The sequence below is a fragment of the Suncus etruscus genome, chromosome 1, assembly GCF_024139225.1.
Source record: "Suncus etruscus isolate mSunEtr1 chromosome 1, mSunEtr1.pri.cur, whole genome shotgun sequence".
In the NCBI taxonomy this organism is placed as follows: Eukaryota; Metazoa; Chordata; class Mammalia; order Eulipotyphla; family Soricidae; genus Suncus; species Suncus etruscus.
In genome coordinates this window covers 116,335,685-116,359,154 of record NC_064848.1, presented here as the reverse complement: position 1 = coordinate 116,359,154, position 23,470 = coordinate 116,335,685, and the positions used below count along the sequence as shown (strand labels likewise).

At 40.8% G+C, this 23,470-nt stretch overlaps 1 protein-coding gene and 1 non-coding gene across 3 annotated transcripts in view; both read right to left on the bottom strand.

Annotated features, from left to right (window-relative positions):
• Positions 1-23,470, bottom strand: part of LOC126022627 (B-cell receptor-associated protein 29-like) — a 73,017-nt gene extending 49,547 nt beyond the window's left edge. Inside the window, exons 1-6 of one of the 2 annotated variants that reach the window (XM_049783609.1) lie at positions 23,428-23,470; positions 22,979-23,085; positions 21,060-21,160; positions 11,862-12,012; positions 10,475-10,610; positions 2,832-2,940 (exon numbers count right to left, since the gene is read on the bottom strand). In XM_049783609.1, coding sequence (XP_049639566.1) covers positions 2,832-2,940; positions 10,475-10,610; positions 11,862-12,012; positions 21,060-21,160; positions 22,979-23,070 — 589 coding nt within the window. In that variant the 5' untranslated portion in view covers positions 23,071-23,085; positions 23,428-23,470. Of the gene's footprint in view, positions 1-2,831; positions 2,941-10,474; positions 10,611-11,861; positions 12,013-21,059; positions 21,161-22,978; positions 23,086-23,271; positions 23,396-23,427 lie in introns of those variants that run through there. The other variant, XM_049783602.1, reaches the window with a different exon arrangement.
• LOC126027954 (U1 spliceosomal RNA) lies at positions 8,406-8,569 on the bottom strand. Its single transcript, XR_007502353.1, has one exon. It is a non-coding gene; the product is annotated as a U1 spliceosomal RNA (small nuclear RNA).

Sequence of the window (23,470 nt, the reverse complement as noted above, 5' to 3'; positions counted from 1 at the left end):
TGGTTCCATGAGCACAGTCAGGAGTGATCCCTGAGTGCAGAGTCAGGAATAACTCCTGAGCACCGCTAGGTGTGATCCAAAAACAAATTTAAAGGCATCCTGGAAGTAGAACCAGGTATCCTTGTAGGATTAGCATAGTATTTTATGTTGGGTGAAAATGGTACACTGTTTCTCTTATGAAATATCTATTATAGAGGGTAGATGACTAACACAATTATTTCAAACTTCTTACTCCTGTTTTTAGACATTTTTATTTTATTTTTGTGCCATACCTGACTATGCTTGGTGCTTACTATTAGCTCTGCACTCAAGAATAACTCTAATCTGGGCTCAGGGGATTATACGAGACACTAAGGGTTGCATCTGGCAAGCAAGCTGCCCACAGTACCATCTGTCCAGCCCCACAGTTTTAGATCTATTTGTTGCTGTTGCTTTGTTTTATTTTTGGACCATACTTGGTGGTGCTCACAGTTTATTCATGGCTGAGCTCAGAAATTACTCCTTGTAGGCTCGGGGATCATATTATGGGGTGCCAGGGATCAAATCTGGATTGGCCACGTGCACAGCAAACATTCTACCTGCTGTGCCATCATTCAAGTATTTTAGATCTTTTTGTACTAGAGAAGTCAGTAGAAATGACAATAAAAGCTTTTAAAATTTGGGCTATATCAGGACATTAAACTGTTCCTACTTGTTCATTTTCCCCTGAGATTTCTACAGGACCCCCTGCAATAGCTATTTAAAATAGGTACACAAATAAATTAACTGATAACATTTCATATATTTACTGTAATATAATTTTGTTTTAAAGTTGAGGATATCCAGTATAGACTGCAACCCAGAGTTTAAGAAGCTATGAACTAGGCCATACCACACACACTACCCTTTCCAGAAGAGTAAGCTATGTTTAAATTACTGCCTCTATCATTTTTCACTGTAAAGAAGAAAATAGCCAGATAATTTTCTGTGAAAATTATAAAATAATCATGAAAAAATTTATAGATTTTTGCTTTATAATTCTTCTCAGAAACAGCTTATATTCTGGGGCATTCCAGCTCAAATCTAAATATAACATGATATAAACACTATCCTGACATTGAGAATTAATCAATAATAGCAATTACCTTATAGGTGTCTTCTTTTTTTTTTTTTTTTGGCTTTTGGGCCACACCCTGTGACTCTAAGGCAGTGGTTCTCAAACTATGGCCCGCAGGCCACATATTGTATTTGTATCTGTTTTGTTTCTTCATTGCAAAATAAGATATATGCAGTGTGCATAAGAATTCATTCATAAGTTTTGTTTTTACTATAGTCAGACCCTCCAATGGTCTGAGGGACAGTTAACTGGCCCCTGTTTAAAAAGTTCGAGGACCCCTGCCTAAGTGGTTACTCCTGACTATATGCTTAGAAACTGCTCCTGGCTTGGGGTACCATATGGGACGCCAAGGAATCGAACCACGATCCTTCCTAGGTCAGCCACATGCAAAGCAAATGCCCTACCACTGTGCCACTGTTCTGGCCCCCTTATGGGGATCTTCTATTGTATAGCAACCATACAGTAGAAATAAATAAATACATACATTTTTTTTTAAATTTAAACTTACAAATGGCACCAAGTAGTCTCTGATTCATTCATTGGACTTTTACACCAACATAAAGTAGTGGGAAAGAACTGACACTGGAAAAGGTCTATATATTAATCACCATCTTAAACCTAACTGGCTGAGAGGTGACTGAACAGCATCAGAAAAGACATCACTGGTAGGGAATGCTGCTCTAAGGGGACACCAAAACTCTTTTTGACTAAGTGAAAGAAAAATATTGTGGGGGTGGTGGTTATTGTTTTGTTTTTGGGTCACAACTGGTGGTGCTAAGGGCTTACTCCTGGTTCTGAGGTCGGGGATCACTCCTGGCAGAGAACTACATGGTTGACAGGAACTGAATCTAGGTCGGCTGTGTGCAAGGCATGCACCCTATAGACTGTACTGTTGCTCTGGCTGTTTGCATTGCTTTTCTTAATGAAAGGAAGGAAGGAAGGAAGGAAGGAAGGGAGGGAGGGAGGGAGGGAGGGAGGGAGGGAGGGAGGAAGGAAGGAAGGAAGGAAGGAAGGAAGGAAGGAAGGAAGGAAGGAAGGAAGGAAGGAAGGAAGGAAGGAAGGAAGGAAGGAAGGAAGGAAGGAAGGAAGGAAGGAAGGAAGGAAGGAAGGAAGGAAAAGAAAAAGGAGGGAGGGAGAGGAAGTAAAGAAGGATGGAAGAAAAGAAGGAAGGAAGGAAGGAAGGAAATGGTGGTCTTCAGACAAATGGAGAGAGGATGTCCCTTCTGAGCTCTCTCTGCAATGCCTTTTGGAATGAGACATTCAGATTCTCAGTAGTAGATAACCCAGATTGAATTGTTCAATGACTATCCATTTCAGGGAATGCCTTCCTTCTGCTAGGTAAAAAACATTAGGATCTAAGATAAATAATTCATTTTCTTAGAGCAAAACTCTCCCCTGAAGCAATATATTATGATAGAAAATGTAATTTAATTTTTTAAAGATGTGCTTATAACAAAGTTTTCATGAACATAGCTAAGAGCTAAGGTAGGCACATTTATATTTACAACACAAATCTGAAACACCTACATGTTTTCTTGTATAACAGACCATGTTTCTCTTGGCCGACACAATGTTTTATCTTTATATTTGAGCAGGAATTTGTAAATAGGTCATTCTTGGTATTATAGTGAAAAGAACATAGAGCCATTAGCTTTGTTTTAGGGAAAACAGTGAAATGCAACAGCATAAAATATCATGCTTCTCTTTCTACTTTTATGCATGCATACAAAGTTACCATCTGATGTCTTTCTTAATTCCATTTGCAGTTTTTCCTGTTCTTCTAATAATTTTCTGTTTTCTTCTTCCAAATCATTTTCCTCTTCCTTGCCACAGCTTTTCAACATCTATTGCAAGAGAGTTAGAAAAAATACATAAACTTAGACTGCAAGAGCCAGTCTTCTAGAAATGGGCTTTATAATGCAGTTAAAATGAATGATCTTGACCCTTTTCAGTATTTTATAATTTTGCAACATGTTTTTGCTAACAGAAAACCTGGGAAATCTGGAAAACACAAAAATATTTCTTCTTACTATGACTGGAGACTATAAAATGAAAATGACAAAAGATTTTCTGTTTGGGCTATGACTAAAGTATTTTCAAAACTAATAGGTAAATAATGCATAATATTTATACGTCTGATGTAACTCTAAGGAAAAAAGTAGTTTTGTGAATGACAGAAATAGGATAAAAATCATGTTCCAATGGCAATGTTTACTCATACTATTTTTATATAGATGACTTTGTACGATAAAAATCAGCAAGGGTAAAGATGACAGGGATATCTATCTCTATGTTTAGAAAATCCAATTTAATTTTCCAAGAATAGTCTTCAATGACTGGTGTTTACTTAATTCTTTACAGTGTTCTTTTATATTCAGAAACCTATTCTAGTTTCAAAAATATTTAATGTTTGCAGTTTATTTTGTGAGCAAGTAAAATGAAGGTTTGAAGAGTGAAATATTTAAGATAAAAATACAGCAAACTTTTCATTGTCGGTATGTCTGGATGGAGCTTATCACTGTGAACACAATTAAGTTCACTTATCCTTAAGAAATTTAAATGACTAAGAAAGATAAATGAGAATGATCTTTGTAAAATATGTATGTACACACTGGAACAGGTTATTTGACTAAATATAGGAGCAGCAACTTGACACAGCTTTTTAGGTAAAAAAACAATTTTAATGGATAGACAGAGAGTAATTTCAGATGTAGAGTGACTCCCCTTTTTATGCAATTTAACAAAAAAAAACTTAAAACATTTCTCTTGAACACTGAATAGTGCAAGTGTTGTTTTTTTTTTATTGCTTGATGCTATCTGGGATAAAAATGTAAGAGAAATATGGTTGCTGTTCTTATATAAATTCAGTGTAGTGGAAAGGATGAGTCAAAGGCATAAAAACTGAAGCATAATCTCAAATACACTGGCTGGAGAGAGAAAGTGTTGTTAGGTGCTCACTTTACCTATGGCTGACCCAGTACCACCAGGAATGATCTCTCGAGTACAGAGCTAAGATTAGGCTCAAACAACAATAACAACAACAACAACAATATATGAAATATAATATCATGTTATAATAATCATTAGATAAGTAGAAAAATTAAAATATTTAATAAATTCTATAATCCCAATATTTTTTTAAATTTTTTTACTATAACAAAGGCTCAATCCTCCACACTAAAATTATTTTTGAAGGCTTGGAAACAAAGGGATTTATCTTTATTGATCTGGTACCCACTTCAAGTTCAAAAATAGTCCGAGCTGTTACTTCACTGCATTTAGTTTACACTCTCCAGCAATTACCCAAATTGGAAGAAAACCACTGAGTGGCAGGAGTCTTTACAGTGACTGCTTGAATTATTATGCCACTGAGTTGGAAAAGGCGGATTTGTGTTGGTCTTGTAAATAAGCTTCCATTAAGTTTGCACCTGTACAGAAAGACCAAGAAGAGCCTTGGAAACTAATTATCAATAGCTCCACCTACAGTAATGCACATTTATGTTATATTCCTTCAAACGTATTTTCCTACCCCAAAGTTCCCTATGTGTTGTTATTTATTTATTTATTTATTTTGGTTTTTGGGCCACACCCGGCGGTGCTCAGGGGTTACTCCTGGCTGTCTGTTCAGAAATAGCTCCTGGCAGGCACGGGGGACCATATGGGACACTGGGATTCGAACCAACCACCTTTGGTCCTGGATCAGCTGCATGCAAGGCAAACACCGCTGTGCTATCTCTCCGGGCCCTGTGCTGTTATTTTTAAGCAGCTGATTTTTCTTTGTTGTTTTTTATTTCATTTGATATATATATATCAATGCCAGGATTTGAACCATCATCTGTCCTGGGTTGGCTTCATGCAAGGCAAATGCCAAACCACTGTGCAATCTCTCTGGCCCTCACTTGAATATTCTTTTTTTTTTTTTTTTTGGTTTTTGGGCCACACCCGTTTGACGCTCAGGAGTTACTCCTGGCTATGTGCTCAGAAATCGCCCCTGGCTTGGGGGGACCATATGGGACGCCGGGGGATCGAACCGTGGTCGTTCCTTGGTAGCGCTTACAAGGCAGACACCTTATCTCTAGCGCCACCTTCCCGGCCCCTTGAATATTCTTTTTTTTTTTTTTTTTTTTGGTTTTTGGGCCACACCCGTTTGATGCTCAGGGGTTACTCCTGGCTATGTGCTCAGAAATCGCCCCTGGCTTGGGGGGACCATATGGGACGCCGGGGGATCGAACCGCGGTCCTTCCTTGGCTAGCGCTTGCAAGGCAGACACCTTACCTCCAGCGCCACCTACCCGGCCCCCCCTTGAATATTCTTAATGGGGGCTCCCACCTTGGGACAGAAATTACTTTGTTTTACCTCATATTTCTGTGTCTTTCTACAAACTCACAAAAGGAAGAAAAAAAAAAAAGTGGATAGGGCCCAGGGGTCAAATGGTCTCAGGTGCATTGTTGGAAAAAAAACAAAAAGAGGTCAAAACTAAATACCCAAACCAAAGTCAATGATAAATAGAATCAAGAGACCCAAACTATAACAATCTAAACTTTAAATGGACCTGTTACACTGGTAGTCCAGGGGGTTAAGGTTGGAGGTATGGGATACATGCTGGGAATTTTGATGGAGGGAGGTCAACACTGATGGTAGGAATGGCCCTAATTCACTGTCACTATATGCCTGAAATATATCTATGAAAGATTTGTAATTCTGGGCTGGAGAGGTGACGTTAGAGGTAAGGTGTCTGCCTTGCAAGAGCTAGCCAAAGAAGGACCGCAGTTTGATCCCCCAGCATCCCATATGGTCCCCCTCAAGCCAGGGGCAATTTCTGAGCGCTTAGCCAGGAGTAACCCTTGAGCATCAAATGGGTGTGGCCCAATAAAAAGAAAAAAAAAAGAAAAAAAAAGAAAGATTTGTAATTCACAATTTTCTCAATTAAAAATAAAGATAAAACAGCTGAATTAGAAATTAATTCACATTTCATTAATGGGGTCTTAAGTACCATCTATGAATAAATGTCTAAGTCAATATATGAGAACAGGGTACAGGACAGTGTAGCTGAGTGGATTACAGACTCAGGCTACTTGGATTCTAATCTTAGTTCTGCCACCTAATTGCAGAATGATTTTGTATAAATTACTTTACCTCTTAACCTTTACGTGCCTAATTCATCAAATGCAGATTATAGAGTTGCTATGAACATTTAGTTTCTAAAGTTCACTGTGAAGCATTTGAAACATTACCATATTTATAACCTTGAAATACAGAAGTTAGGAGGTGACTTGCCCTAAAATTCTCTCTTTTTTTGGGGGGGGGGTCACACCTGGCAGCGCTCAGGGGTTATACCTGGTTCTACGCTAAGAAATCGCTCCTGGCAGGCTCAGGGACCTTATGGGATGCCGGGATTCGAACCACCGTCCTTCTGCATGCAAGGCAAATGCCCTACCTCCATGCTATCTCTCTGGCCCCCTCCATTTCTATTATTGGTACTTCTGTTGTCAGAATCCAGAAGATGTCAAGGCAGTATATTATCCATTAGATAATATGTTTCTGAGAGATGAACACAAGTTCTACTAATTTTATCTTCTTTTTATGGACAGATATAAAACCTTCATCCAGAAGGCACCTTTCTTTCATTCTTAATCTATGACCTTTTTCATAAATACATATACTTTGGGCACTGAAATATTTATGTCTAGTTCACAAGCATTTCTTCAATGTGTTCTGACTTAAGCCCAGCATATTAGTGAACATATAGTGACTAACATTGGGTCACAGATACATCTAGGGAACAGGGGACTTGGTTCCTCAAAAAATAATAAAACCTAGAGGGAGGGGAGGCCAAAAAGTAGAGAAGGGTGATCACATAAGGTTCAAACTGCTACAAAACACAGACATGCCTACAGGATCCATATGGAGCCCCACAGAGGAAGCGCACAGGAGGAACCAGCAAATGGCTCTGGTTTTCTCTTAGTAGTTACAACTCATTACTTCAACAAAATGGGCATGATTTTAAATCAAGGGTGGAACCAGATAAATATACAAATACAAAGGCAGTATGTGCTTCTGTCTTATATATTAATCAAAGCTTTGAGGGTTTTTGGTTCCCCATTGGAAATAAGATCAAAGGATAAAAAAAATGAAACAAATAATAGTAAGACACAAAATGAGGCTGATAGAGCTGATGAAAATTTCAAAATAAGCAAAAATGACTTATTGCTTTTTTCTGAATATAAAAATACCTACAACTTGATTTCCAAAACCTTTATTTACTATAAAGGGAAATTTACAGATATCTATAGAGCAATACTTTACTAAATAGAACAAAAAAATTAAAAAAATATACAGACTAGCTTGGTCTTTAGAAACTTGCTTCAAGGATTTTGGTTATCATTTATTCAGACTCATTTTTTAATTTTTTTAAAATTTATTTTATTTTATATTTTGGTTTCTAGGTCACATCAAGCAGCGCTCAGGGATTACTCCTGGCTCTGGCTCAGGGGACCATAAAGGATGCCAGGAATTGAACTGAGATCCATCTGGGGTTGACCGTGTGCAAGGCAGATGCCCTACCGCTATGCTATTGCTCCAGCCCCTCAGACACATTTTTAATTGTTTCTATGAAAACAAGTCTTTCTCTTATGATAGCAGACACAAGCAAACCACAAGGCATAGTTTTTTAAATATCAAAACATGGTTTTTGAAATATGGAATAACAATACTGTAACACAAACAACAGAAAAAAAACTTTTGTAATTAATTTTTCCTTATTTAAATGTTTTTTTTTTTTTTTGGTTTTTGGGCCACACCTGGCGGTGCTCAGGGGTTACTCCTGGCTGTCTGCTCAGAAATAGCTCCTGGCAGGCACGGGGGACGATATGGGACATCCGGATTCGAACCAACCACCTTTGGTCCTGGATTGGCTGCTTGCAAGGCAAATGCCGCTGTGCTATCTCTCCGGGCCCTATTTAATATTTTTTAAAAATTATTTTGGTGCCCTTTCTGTGGCAGGAACTCGTTTTATTTTAATTTTTTAAAAACTTTATTGATTGACTTCATGATTGGTTTTTGGGCCACACCCAGCAGCGCTCAGGGGTTACTCCTGGTTCTGCACTCAGAAATCGCCCTTGGCTGTCTGGGAAACCACATGGGATGCAGAGAATTGAACTGGGTCCCTCCTGGGTTGGCCGCAAGCAAGGCAAACTGCCTACCTCTGTGCTATCTCTCCAGCTCTTATTTAATGTTTGATACTTATAATGTACTATGTAATGTGTTACGTTATTCAGAACAAATAAAGGTGGTTCGTTTTTCTCTTTTACAGGGGAGAGCGCGCACGCAGTCCCCCACTACCACAAATTATGCAGTAGAGTTTCCCACATTTGGAGAAATCGCAGGGGTCAGCACACCCAGAGTGCAATGGGTGAGCCTCGCCCTGGGGAAACCACCTTCATGATCATGGTATCTCCCCTGCCAGGTAAAGGCTCTTTCTCTATGAGGCTACATTTTAGGCATTAGATGAAGATTTAATGCTCAATTATTAGATTCAGAATACTTTTTTACATGATATAATTTGTATAATATATAACTATATTTAAATTATAAATAAGAAATAACATAAAGAATGTTTTCATCAAGAAAATGTTTCCAGGGGGCTGGAAAGATAGCACAGCGGTAGGGCGTTTGCCTTGCAAGCAACCAACCCAGGCCCAATGGTGGTTTGAATCCGGGCATCCCATATGGTCGCCCGTGCCTGCCAGGAGTGGATTCTGAGCACAGAGCCAGGAGTAACCCCTAAGCACCATCAGGTTTAAGGACACTCTCCCAAAAAAATATTTCCTGGGGCTGGAGCAATAGCACAATGGTAGGATGTTTGTCATGCATGCTGACCTAGGACAGACCTCGGTTCAATTCCCAGTATCCCATATAGTCCCTTGAGCCTGCCAGGAGTGATTTCTGAGCACAGAGCCAGGAGTAACCCGAGTGCTGCTTGCTGGGTGTGGCCCAAAAACCAAAAAAAGAAAAAAAGAGAAAAAATGTTTCTTTTCTGAATGGCTCCATTAACTATTTTCTTAGCAGTAAAATTTGAACTAAAAATGCTCAAGTTATAATATCTAACTCCTAAATTTCAAAGTAAAGAACAAAAATAGCCAAAATAACTGTATTTTTACTTTTTATTAATCTCTTCATCTATTATTATTATTATTATTATTATTATTATTTTGTTTTTTGAGTCACACTCAGCAGAGCTCAGGGGTTATTCCTGGCTCTGTGCTCAGAAGTTGTTCCTGGCAGGCTCGGGGGATCAAATGGGATGTCGGAATTAGAACATTCTGTCCTGTGTTGGCCAAGTGCAAGGCAAAAAAGCCTTACTGTTTTGCTATCGCTCTGGCCCTTCCATCCATTATTTTAATGAATAAAACATTAATACCTAGGGTTGGGAGTGTGGCTCAATGGTTAAACTTACATTTTGCATATATTAAGACTATGGTTTTTTTCTTTTTTATTTTTGGGCCATACCCTGTGATGCTCAGGGGTTACTTCTGCCTATGCGCTCAGAAATCGCTCCTGGCTTGGGGGATGGAACCAAGGTCTGTTCTAGATGGGCCACGTGCAAGGCAAATGCTCTACCACTGTGCTACTGCTACCGCTCAGGCCCTAAGACTATGGATTTTTATCCCCAGCACGACAACACACACACTATTCAAATACTACATGGCAGGGGAAGGATATAATATAGGACTCTTAAAGGGGAAATATGAAAGGTATCACCATAGTTCCTAAACTTTTTTAAGGGCCACACATGGCAACACTCGGGGTTACTTCTAGCTCTGCACTCAGGAATCAATTCTGACAGTGCTCTGTGGACAACCAGGGACAAAACCCAGGTTGGCCACGTGAAAGGCAAGTGCACTCTTTCTCCAGCCCCAGGTTGTTAATGTTCTACAAAATCATCAAACTCGCACTACTTTTCTTTGCTTCCTTTATTATAGTAATTGTTAAAAAGAAAACTAAAACAGGAGGTTTAACAGAGACATCTAAATACTTGTTTTAGATTTATTGGATATTATTAAGATCATTAAAATAATATCAATATCATATATCAATATAATATTAATATTATTAATATTAATATTTTCAGAATATTGTTTTCTCCTTGGGTCACAGAAAATAGATCCAATGACACTGATCTAATTATGGACAAAAACTGTTGGAACAGAAAATATCTAAAGGACAATAAATGCATTTAAAATATCATTTCATAGAACTGTATTGTTATTTATGATCTTCCTCCATTTGTAAATTCTGAAGATTTCTTTTTATATGAAAAATCAGATATACCCTTCAGATATACCTTTGCACATATGTTTATAGAGAACATTTAAATACCTGTTTAAGTCTTTCATTTTCTTCCATGAATTTTTTGGCTGCCTCAGAGGTATTTTCTGCTTGTTTTTTAAGTACTGCTTTTTGTGTCATTTCTTTTGCCAGCTGAGTAATAAGGGTAACCAGACGTCTCAATACTCTAAAACAAACAAAAAGAAAGCTAGAATAATGTATGACTAGATTAATCATCTGGTATTGTGACTTTAAAATTGATAGTTAAATGACACTCTTAGTTAGGTATGGGTGTTAAAAATGAAGGGATGTTTGGGAGGGGGGGGGGCGATAAAAGGACTTATTTCCCCTAAAATCTATGACTGCCAGTCAAAATAAGCCTGAGTCTGTCTCATTACTTTGGAATCACTGTTAGAAGATTAATATTTGGACTACAGGTTCAGTGATATATATAAATTTGATGATTTCCTTTGTAGAGGCCTTTAGCTAGGAAGAGCAGAAAAAAGAATTTTGGGGCCAAATGAAGAGGTTGTTGGGTGGAAAATTTGTTTTTCCATAAGAGCACTATGCCTGGTTATACCTAAAAACTGCTCATTCACAGGGCCCGGAGAGATAGCACAGCGGTGTTTGCCTTGCAAGCAGCCGATCCAGGACCTAAGGTGGTTGGTTCGAATCCCGGTGTCCCATATGGTCCCCCGTGCCTGCCAGGAGCTAGTTCTGAGCAGACAGCCAGGAGTAACCCCTGAGCACCGCCGGGTGTGACTCAAAAACCAAAAAAAAAAAAAAAAAACCAAAACTGCTCATTTACATGTTTTGGGATAACATTATTAGATATAGCAGATATTCAAACTTGAAACAATATTTTAGTGTCAAAGATAGTAGAGATGTTAAGGTGCATGCTTTGCAAACACCCAGTCCAAGTTTAATCTTCAGTACCACAAATGGTCCCCTCCCCTGAGCACCCCGGCAGGAGTGACCCGAGCACAGAGCCAGTAGTGCAACCCAAATGAAACACTAAAAGACCATAAACACCCAGTATTTCATTATGGCAGAGTATAGCAGGAGATCTATTGATATGGGATAAGTGATGGCTCAAAGCTTCCCTGTGACTAGGGCTCAAAATGTTAACTGGGAAAAAAGAGAGGGAGCTGAGTTCTGGCAGAACAATTTAGTGCCAGAACATTCAAGTTGGAAGATCTAAATACAACACGAGCTAAATAATTAATTGTTGCAAGAGAAAATGAGCAAACAATAAATAGGCAGGTGAGTGTGGTGAATCAAGGTGCCAGAGAGAAGCATGGGCCCAGACCATTTGAGTATTATGGGCCGATGGAACCTATTTACTTACTCTTCCCTTTTACAGAAGTTAGTAAACAAATAAACCAACAATAGAGTTATTAAAAAAAAAAGGAACACATCATATTTTAAAATTACTTACAGCCAAAAAAATAGAGAAAAACCAGAAATGTAGAGATTTCTCTGAGATCTAAAAAGTTTCATCTGCATATGCTCATAGGCATTAGGTTTGCTGGTTGAGGTCTTTTCAATGACTGGAGTAGCAGAGTATTTCCTTACTTCCCTTATAGCATCTATGACATGGCAAAGAATAAATATTATTTTGTGCTTCTAAGAACAGAAAATGATTAATAAGCAGTCAGCAGTCATAGAATAATAATCTAACATAACAGATTCTAGGTAAGACTTTTTTGGTTAGTTTTATTTTCTCCTTGACAGTAACTGGAAAGGCACCATATTCAAAACAGATCTATTAATGAATTAGCAGTGTTAAATTTAAATTGTGATAGTTTTTTTTGGTTTTGTGGGCCACAACCAGTAGTGCTCAGGGGTTACTCCTAGCTCTGCACTCAGAAGTCAATCATGGCTCGGGGGACCATATGGGATGCTAGGGATCGAACCTTCGTCCGTCCTGGATTAGCCACATGCAAGGCAAAAACCCTACGGCTGTTCTACCACTCTGGACCCTAGCATTTATTTGAAAGACAACTCATTTTGGACTCACTTTCATTATACTGTCTTTTTACCATTTCTGTACTGTTGTAAACTATTCTCCTTTATATTTTTTTGTTTTGGTTTTGGTTTTGGGGCCACACCCAGTGACGCTCAGGGCTTACTCCTGGCCATGCACTCAAAAATCACTCCTGGCTTGGAGGACCATGTAGGATGCTGGGTATCGAACCCAGGTCCGTCCTGGGTCAGCACATGCAAGGCAAACACCCTACCACTGAGCTATCATTCCGGTCCCTTCTCCTTTATCTTTTTATCCCTATCCTCTTTCTATTAAGTTTTCCAACAGAAAACAGATTTAATTAAATTTATACTTAAGAGACTTAGTCATTGGATATAGGTATTCAATGGGAAGGTGGATTCTGTCTATATCTCAAGGGCAAAGGAGTATATAGGAAAGTTCAATTTCTTCTGTACAGCCATCAAAACTTTAAAGGAAGATTTACCGTCACACAGGTAAAAGGAGTATAGTTAGAAATCTGATGACATTAGAGAAAATTTAGTTAGGACCAGACAGATCGTTTAAGTATTCAATAAACACACATGCCAGGTATGGGCCAGGCCCTGAGTCCAACCACCAGCACTATACGACTCTGTTTGGACCTGCTGGCCTAAGTTTCACCAGAAATTGGTATTGTAAAGCCTGAATAATATTCCATTGTACCACATTTGGTATATTCATTCGTCAGCTGATTTCAACTTCTTGGTTATTATATGTTGTTGCTATGAACTTTAATGTATAAGTCTTTAGAGTAACATGTTTTCATTTCTTTTTGTACACACTTGGGAGAGGAAATGCCGAGTTACATAGTAACTCCATGCTTAATTTTTTTTTTTGCCACACCCGTTTGATGCTCAGGGGTTACTCCTGGCTAAGCACTCAGAAATCACCCCTGGCTTGGGGGAACCATATGGAATGTTGGGGGATCGAATCGCGGTCCTTCCTTGGCTAGCGCTTGCAAGGCAGACACCTTACCTCTAGCGCTACCTTTCCTGCCCCTCCATGTTTAACTTTTTGTTTGTTTGTTTGTGGGTCACACCTGGTGGTGCTCAGGGGTTACTCTTGGCTCTGTGCTCAGAAATCGTCCCTGACAGGCAGAGGGGAACATATGGGATGCCGGGATTCGAACCACCTTCCATCCTGTGTCGGTCTTGTGCAAGGCAAACACCTTACTGCTGTGCTATTGCTTTGGCCCCCAGCCATGTTTAACTTTTTGAGGATGAGGAACTGTAAAACTTTTCTGGGAAACATCTTATTTTGCTGTGTGATTACTCTAAGAAGTGCCTGAGGCATCAAAAAACAAGAACAACCAGTGCTAGTGCAGGGAGAAAGGGTCCCTCATTCACTACTGGTGGGAATGGCAACTGGTCCAGTCTTTTTGGGAAACCATATGGATTTTCCTCAAAAAACTAGAAATTGGGCCCGGAGAGATAGCACAGCAGTGTTTGCCTTGCAAGCAGCCAATCCAGGACCTAATTTTGAATCCCGGTGTCCCATCTGGTCCCCCGTGCCTGCCAGGAGCTATTTCTGAGCAGACAGCCAGGAGTAACCCCTGAGCACCGCCAGGTGTGGCCCAAACACCCCCACCAAAAAAAATTAAAAAAAAAACAAAACAAACAAAACTAGAAATTGAGGCCGGAGAGAGAGAGCATGGAAGTAGGGCATTTGCCCTACTAGGCATTGCCCTAGAAAGACGGTGGTTCAAATTCCAGAGTCCCATATGGTCCCCTGAGCCTGACAGGAATGATTTCTGAGTGTAGAGCCAGGAGTAACCCCTGAGCTCTGCCAGGTGTGACCTAAAAATCAAAAAAAAAAAAAAAATACTCCTATGGAACCTGATCTGGTCTGTTTAAATTTTCTATTAAGGGTTAATTTGCTAGATTATATTTCTTTACAAAATTGCTCTTTATCTAGGATTTCAAGTTTATTAAAAATCATACAAGTGAACATAAAAACCGGCAGGCTTTTGCAGAAGCCGGGTTCCCTGTTTGGGACATCAGGTGGGGAAAATCCACGAATCTATGCCTGCCCAGTGGGGCCCAACTGTGAAAACCTGTGAGTGCTACCTGTAAATGTCTGTCTACTGTCCTCTTGCGTGAAACTCTTGGGAGTGGGGCAAAAGAGGTTCCAGAGAACTTGCTCTCCCAGAGGCCATTTTCAGGGCGGGACTCCAGAACATAAAAACCGGCAGGCTTTTGCAGAAGACGGGTTCCCTGTTTGGGACATCAGGCGGGGAAAATCCACGAATCTACGCCTGCCCAGTGGGGCCCAACTGTGAAAACCTGTGAGTGCTACCTGTAAATGTCTGTCTACTGTCCTCTTGTGTGAAACTCTTGGGAGTGGGGCAAAAGAGGCTCCAGCAGAGCACTTTGGCTTCGCTTTGCTACGCGGCCGTGCGCTCTTTCTAAGAAAAGAACACCATCGCAACAAGAAGAAAAAAATCACACTAAGAACTGTGCTATATCACAGAAGCAAGCATTTCTCTCCGGACTGTCTTCTCTGTTGCATGCTCGGGCCTAAGATTTGATCCAGTGTGAGGCTTCATCCACGGAGGACTCCCCTCCCTTAGAGGCAAGTCAGCCCATCCAGAAAGGGCGGAGCCAGAGGAGTGTGCTGCCTGCATCATATAGCCAATGAATACCACCACAACACGTAGAAAAACCCACAATACAAGTGTGACAATGGGGAAACAATGCAGGCCAGCATCAGACATAGAGAATGAAGATGACAATTCTGATGACCAGATAATGACCAACCAACTAATCAACCTCTCAGATAAGGACTTTAGACTAGCAATATGGAAGATGCTCAAAGAACTCAAAGAAACCATGGATAGAGTTGAACAGAACACTAATAAGAACCAAGAAAATATGAAGACAGAAATCAAAAAACTCCAAACTGAAATAACATGTCAACTAACAGGACTGAAAAAGTCAGTAAACAAAGTGAATGACAAAATGGATAAGCTCTGGGACAGGGTATCAGAAGCTGAGAATAGACTTGGTGCTGTGGAAGATGAGATACATAACAATTCCATACAGCAGGAGAGATTGGACAAAAAACTTAAAGCAAATGAGCAGACAATGGAAAAATTAGTCAAAGAATGGGAACAGATGAAAATAGAAGTCTATGATAAGATCAACAGAAACAACTTAAGAATCATTGGAGTCCCAGAGACCCAGGAAGAAAATTTCCAGGAAGAATCAACGGTCAAGAACATCATTAAAGAGAAACTTCCAGAGTTAAAGAATATATGTGATCAAATCCTGCATGCTCGAAGAGTACCAACCAAAAGAGACCCCAGAAAAACCACCCCAAGACACATCCTAGTCACAATGACAAATCCCACAGATAGAGACAGAATTCTGAAAACAAAAAGATCAAAAGGGGAAATTACGTTCAAGCAAGCATCCTTGAGATTTACAGCAGACCTGTCACCAGAAACACTCAATGCCAGAAAGCAGTGGTGGGATATTGTGACAAGACTGAATGAAATGAATGCTTCACCCAGAATACTATACCCAGCAAAACTCACTTTCCGGTTTGACGGAAGAATACATGGTTTCACAGACAAAAAGCAGCTCAGAAACTTTATAGACACAAAACCAGTCTTAAGAGAAAAACTGAAAGACCTAATCTAAGACAAGACTACCCAAAAGACACACCAAATTTCGATATAAAGATGGCATTAAATCCCAGGACAATTCTTTCTCTCAACGTCAATGGACTAAATGCACCAGTCAAGAGACACAGAGTGGCTGAATGGATCAAAAAACTCAATCCAACCTTCTGCTGCCTACAAGAAACGCACATGAATAGTCAGACAGAACAAACATAGACTCAAAATAAAAGGCTGGAGAAAAACTATCCTGGTAGGGCACTTGTTTGCATATGGCCAACCTGGGTTTGATCACCAACATCTCATCTGGTCCCCCAAGCCCACTAGGAATTATTTTTAAGTGCAAAGCCAGGAGAAAGCTTTGCGCATTGCCAGATATGGCCCCAAAAAGAACAAACAAAAAAGCATGCCAACTGCTATAACTAAGTGACAAAGAAATAAGAAAAATCAGTACTTCTGGGCTATTTTGAGTTACCCAGAAAAACTCAATGGTATTCAGATGGTTACAATTCCTTTCCCTTGGAAATGAAAATACTCCTAGATGTGGACATGCTAAAGATAAACAAGTAATAGTGGCCTCTCTGTGTAAATAGTCAAATAAGTACATGTGTAATGTGAACTGCCTAATAATGAGAATGGACCTGAAATATGGACTAGGAGTATAATATAGTTCAGCAGTAGGACAGATGTCTTTGTGCGACACATCCGTGATGGAGCAACACACTTACAAGGTGGAATGTGACATTAAGGATTGTGTGGGACGTAGATTTTCTCAAAATTATATGAAGGTAGTCTCCTTTTTGAGATCACTTGAAAAAATTTCAAATTACTTGGATGCAATTCTGTTGCCACTGAATATACTGCTGGATTTCCTCTCCACTCCAGCTCTGCCTATGTCCACCTTCTAGCACATACTTAAGGTGCACACCTATGTTATAGTTCTAGAACTCATAAGCAACTTGTAAGAATCCTGTTACACAGTTGACAAAAAAAATGAGAGGTCAAAGAGAAACAAATTAGGCTTCAATAATCTGCTGGTTTAACATCATTTATACCACTGACAGGACTATGGACATACGCTACTGCATCTACATCTTCAAACAACTAAGTTGGGTGTGATTTTCTGATTCTGAGGAAAAAACATTGATATTTAATGAGTTTAGAATCTATCTGCTTGCCTTTACCATCTATAAAAGATGAAAGCCCATACAGTAATTATTCTAGATGTCTCTAGTCTCTGGGAATTGCTTACTTAGCACACAGATCAGGCTTTTGCCAGCAATCATGATTCTGACACAGTTATAGCCTCACTAGAAGAGGGCTGGAAGCTAGTTGGTCTGACTTTTTCCTCTTAGGACTGAAACTGGATATTCTTTGCACATGCTTAGAATAATAAATGACATTTGGCAAAACCCTGCGGCTCACACTCTGCTCAGAGACTAGAGCTCAGTCTGAGAGAAGAAAGAAGCAGACCTCAGAAGTGTTCAGCATAAAAAGGACACTTTAGTTACTAAGACTAGTTCCTCCAAAAAATTTGGTTTATTTTTTTTGGGGGATGCACACCTGGCAGCGCTCAGGGGTTTCCTGGCTATGCGCTCAGAAACTGCTCCTGGCTCGGGGGACCATCTGGGATGCCGGAATCAAACCCGAGTCTGTCCTGGGTCAGCCGTGTGCAAGGCAAACGCCCACCCTACCACTGTGCTACTACTCCAGTGCCAAGAATTTGCTTTCTTTTCTTCCGCGGCTGTTCAACAAGAACTTGTACTTTATTATTATAAATTGTTCTTTCTTGCTCAAGTGAGCTCAAGTTTGTTTTTGGTACTATATGTGATCAAATGAACCTTGATGACATGGATATCCTTACATGAATAAGCATCAGTTTTCTGTAAAAATTGTAACTATATATATATATATATATATTTTTTGTTTTTGTTTTTGGGCCACACCCGGCAGTGCTCAGGGGTTACTCCTGGCTGTCTGCTCAGAAATAGCTCCTGGCAAGCACGGGGGACCATATGGGACACCGGGATTTGAAACAACCACCTTGGGTCCTGGATTGGCTGCTTGCAAGGCAAACACCGCTGTGCTATCTCTCTGGGCCCATAACCATATTTTTTTAAGAGTTAAAAAAAGATCACAATACTTGCCAGGAGAGATAACTCAATGTGCTAAGCACATGTTTTAAGAAAGGAAGACCAGGTTTTTGTTTGTTTGCTTGCTTGTGGGCCACTCTTAGCAAAACTCAGGGGTTACTCCTGTCTCTATACTAGGAATTATTCCTATCAGTGCTCAAAGGATCATATGGGATACTGGAGATGAAACCCGGGTAGCTACGTGCAAGGCAAGTACCTTACATGCTATACTATCTTTTGGTCCTCATCTCTCCCTTTATTTTTTTTATTTTATTATTAATTTTTTGTTTTTGCTTTTGGGCCACACCCATTGACACTCAGGGGTTACTCCTAGCTATGCACTCAGAAATTCCTCCTGGTTTGGGAGACCATATGGGATACAGGGGGATTGAACTGCGGTCCGTCCTAGGTTAGCACGTGCAAGGCAAATGCCCTACCGCTTGCACCACAGTTCTGGCCCCTCTCCCTTTATTTTTTAAAACCAACTCAAGGGGCTGGAGCGGTGGTGCAAGCGATAGGGTGTTTGCCTTGCACGCACTAACCCAGGACAGACTGTGGTTCGATTTCCCCAGTGTCCCGTATGGTGCCCCAAGCCAGGAGCGATCTCTGAGCTCATAGCCAGGAGTAACCCCTGAGCATTACCAGGTGTGGACCCCCAAAAAACCCAAAAAACACCAACTCAGAGAGATGAAATATATTCCAGAGATCATCTGGTTAGTTGATTCTAGAGATGGAACTCGTGTTCCTTTATTGGTCTTTATTTGCTTAGTGTTATTTCTATATGACTGGAAATTTAACCTGTATGATTAACACTAATATATAATATGCCATATTGATTGACATGAGACACGGACTCATTCATACTCTAATACAATTACTGGCTCATGCAATCTCAATCCAGTTGATCTCAGGTTTATTAAGAGGATACTAAATCAAAGATTGGTGCTTTGAGAAAGCTGAAAACAGGGGCATAAAAAGTGGTTATGATTCCAGTAAAATACAGTTAACACATAACATTATGACTAATAGACTTTTGAAGGGAAATAAGCTCTGTGTTGTGTATCAAAAGCTAGTGTGCCAAAAGTAGTTGGGAAATCTTAGACAAATCACTTAATCTCCCTGAGTTCAGCTGCTTCTAAAAAAAAGCATGGTAATTTAAACTAGTATAATAAACAACTAGTTTTTCACTCCTAGATATAACAACAGTTAACATTTTGCAATACATTCTTTATCTGTCCCTCTTTATCTATTTAAATTTTTTTTGACACACCTGGCATTCAGGCCTTTCTCCTGGCTCTGCAATCAGAAATCACTCCTGGCAGGCTCAGAGGACCATATGCCATGCCTGGGATCTAACCTGAGGGCAGCTTTGTGCAAGGCAAATGGCCTACCTGCTGTGCTATAGCTCCAGCCCCTATCTGTCTTTTTTTTTTTTTTTTTTTTTTTTTTTTTTTTGTGGTTTTTGGGTCACACCCGGCAGTGCTCAGGGGTTATTCCTGGCTCCAGGCTCAGAAATTGCTCCTGGCAGGCACGGGAGGACCATATATGGGACGCCGGGATTCGAACCGATGACCTCCTGCATGAGAGGCAAACGCCTTACCTCCATGCTATCTCTCCGGCCCCGCCCTATCTGTCTTTTAAAAAAATCCTCAAAGTTGGGCCCGGAGAGATAGCACAGTGGCGTTTGCCTTGCAAGCAGCCAATCCAGGACCAAAGGTGGTTGGTTCAAATCCTGGTGTCCCATATGGTCCCCTGTACCTGCCAGGAGCTATTTCTGAGCAGAGAGGCAGGAGTAACCCCTGAGCACTGTCGGGTGTGGCCCAAAAACCAAAAAAAAAAAATCCTCAAGCTGAAAATATGATGACATTCTGCTCATATTTAAATTCCCTAGGGAGATTGGAAAAAGAGTTGAGGGTTGGAGAATGTGCTTTGCATGTACCAGCCCTGGCAAAGAACCATGGGTTTGAGCCGAAGTAACAATGTTTTCTTTCATGGTACTAGGAGTGCCCCCCATCCTAAATTGCAGCAATGTATGTAAAATATATAGTCCAGAGTTTGCATCAAATAGAATGATAAGGGGATAAATTAACACATACTTCAGCATACATTTGCTAAGACTGAAGATATATTCTTATATTACAGGCTGGGTAAAACTTTATTTCTATAAAGTGGCAGAAGGTAATAGAAGATTCTATTAAGTCTCTTATTCTGTAGGCACACGTGGAAATAGCTACAGCACAGATAATATATTAACCAGTGGCTGAGGCTAGGTTCCCAAACAATTTTATTTACAAAACATTTGCCTCCAGGCTACAGGGGTTGCTGGCCTCTGCAATCTAATAATGCTGTTATATCAACTACAAACACAAATTGCATATTATTTGTTAATTAGTCTGTATCAAGAATTTTATTGTTGTTCTCAAATGTCTGTTATAGCTGTTTTAAAGCATGATCTCATCAAGATTCCCATCCTGCATCAAAGGTGCCTTTGGAAAGCATAATTCTACTCTTCTATTTACCTCCTCAACAACCAAGTGTTTAGGACAGCCTTAGACATAACTGTTATCTCTGAAGAGCTGGCTATGTATTGCATTTAAATCTAAAAAGAACATAAAAGAAGAAGGGCTGGGAGAAAAAAAAGAAGTTAAAACATCACTGCACTAGAAGAAATCTATACCTGTGCATATAAGGTAAGAATAGCAATTGTATTAATATACTAATATCTACTTTATATTAATATACACTATATATATTCAACTGTTTCAAGAGCATCAATTCAATAAATTAAAAAAAATAAACTCACAACATTAAAAATTAACTACAGTTAATGCTTATTTAAAGGAGGAAACTAGTACTCACCTAGAAATAAAACAATCAAAAGGACTATCACAGTAAGGAAAGCCTTGTTCCAGAAACTTGCAATTTTACCCCAGACACTGAATGAAAAAATCTTCTGCCATCTGTAAAACAGTATAATATCATTAGCTACCTACCTAATAAATCAAAATGTTTTGAAATACTTTACAAACCAAAGCTAACATTTTGGTAACTAAAAAGAATTACAGGTATTTGTGAGCGAATCCTCTCCAACAGTTGTTTGGAACAGGGGGATCATTTAAGGGCAAGCTTCCCTCCAAGGCATGTGGTTCATCACTGACTGGAATTGGGGCACCAGAGACAGCCTGGCTTGGTTTGGTGGACATCAAGGGCTATACCCCATAGTGTTCAGGGACAGCATGTGAGTGGGGATCCTCCTTTGGGTTATCTTCCCCCACTCCCAAAATCTAGTTTTTTATGTCAGATCATAGAAAAAGAGGAAAACGTCTCATACAATAAGAAATAAGTTTTAGGGGCCTGAGCAATAGAACAGCAGTAGGGTGTTTGTCTTGCGATTAACCTGGGATGGACTCCCCCCCCACCCCACCCCCGGGCATCCCATATGGTCCCCAGAGCCTGCCAGGAGTGATCTCTGAGAGTAACCCCTGAGTACTGCTGGGTGTGGCCCCAAAACAAACAAACAAACAAACAAAAACTTTCAAATTTTATTGATTCTCCTGAGTCCTCTTGGGAATGGCCTAAATATCAAGAACTTTTTTGTTTTTGTTTTAGACCAAATCCAGCAATGCTCAGGTATTACTCCTAGCTCTGCACTCAGGAATTACAAGTAGGGCTCTCAGGGGACCATATGGGATACCAGGGATTGAACCCAGGTGGGGCCCACGCAAGGCAAATACTCTACTTACAATACTTTTCAACCCCTCCTGAGAATTTTAAACACCCTTCTAAAATGTTGATAAGCAACAAGCTCTATTTAAAAGACTAGCAGTTTTCTGAGCCAAACTACAAACTTCCTACGTCTCTTTTAGTCCTGGGATCCTATAAACTTCAGTGGGTTATCTCCAGCATATAACTTTTGAAACATATTTTTTTAATGCCATAAGTTAGAACAAATGTACTGCAACATTTCTTATTGCAAGTGTATTTCACCATTCATACTCAGTTCATTAACCTGTAGGAGGAAAAGGAAGAGGTGGCAAAAGTACTTTTTGCTTACGTAAGACCCACATCCAGAACCACTTATTGGTCCAAGTTGCTAAATTAATCATTTCATCAGCCTAAACAAAACATTTTGTATGTTCCTATGCTGTGCTGTACCCATAACTTACCCAATGAGGTTGATTTAATTTAGATGTTTAAAGCATAACCATCCCTACTTTGTTAGACTGTGTCTGTCATCAACACCACCCCCCAAACTGGGGCTCTTTTCCTTGCATAGGTCAAGGGGAAAAAAGTTTCCCCACCTGTACAGTTTTCTTTGGTGTGGCCCTGGAGCATATGCTGGGGTGAAGGTACAACATGCCTTACACACACCAGACCTAGACAAGCTTCCACACACCACATATTCCTAAAGCACTGCTGGCTGTGACCCTGGAGGAGCACCCCCTCCAGTACCCTTGGGGTGTTCCTAAGGGACTCTTAAACTGCAGGGTCCCGGAACTGAACCATCCAGGGTGAGAATAGCAGGGTGTGGTCTCAGGGTCCCCAAAGCCAACCCTCCCATCACCAGTTTTCTATAAGGAATCAAGTTCCTACTGCCATTCCTGTTTTGTTTGCTTGTTTGTTTGTTTTCCGAGGGAGGTAGGGGCTTGATCCTCAGGATCCAACTCTGGACCTGGCTTTACTTCAGCTGTCAGTGGTCAGATCACTTGTCTCCCTCCACCCGGCCACAGCGCAGGGCGGCGCCCACCTGCAGGCAGCACGGCCAGGGAGCTTCCTACCTCTGAGGAGGGATGAAGGGCAGACAGAAGATCAGAATGAGCCCTATCTCGGCGTACAGAAAGGTGGCGACCGCCGCCCACTGGAGGCTCATTTTCTCTCTTCTCACCTAGACACAGAGAGAACAACTTGAGTCTGCGGCACTTTACTGGGAAATGGGGGCAGGACCCCGGAGGGTGGCGCCGGGGCTGGTTTCAGGAGGGGTAGGATTCACAGCGCCCGGCTTTCCCCCAACCGGTGCGGCCGGCGGGCGGTCACAGGGTCCCGCGGGCTGGGAGCGGGCGTGGGAACGCACCGGGCGGCCGCACGGCTCAGCCCAACGCCCGCGGCCCGGGCCCTCCGGCTCCGCGAACGCGCTGGGAGGAGGGGGGAGAGCTGGGCCGGCCTCTCCGGGGGCCCAGTGGCTCCGCACGTCGCGGCCCCCCTCACAGCAGCCAGCACTCAGCCTTACCCAGCCCGCGCCGGCCCGGCTGACTCCCCGCGCAGCTCCGCCG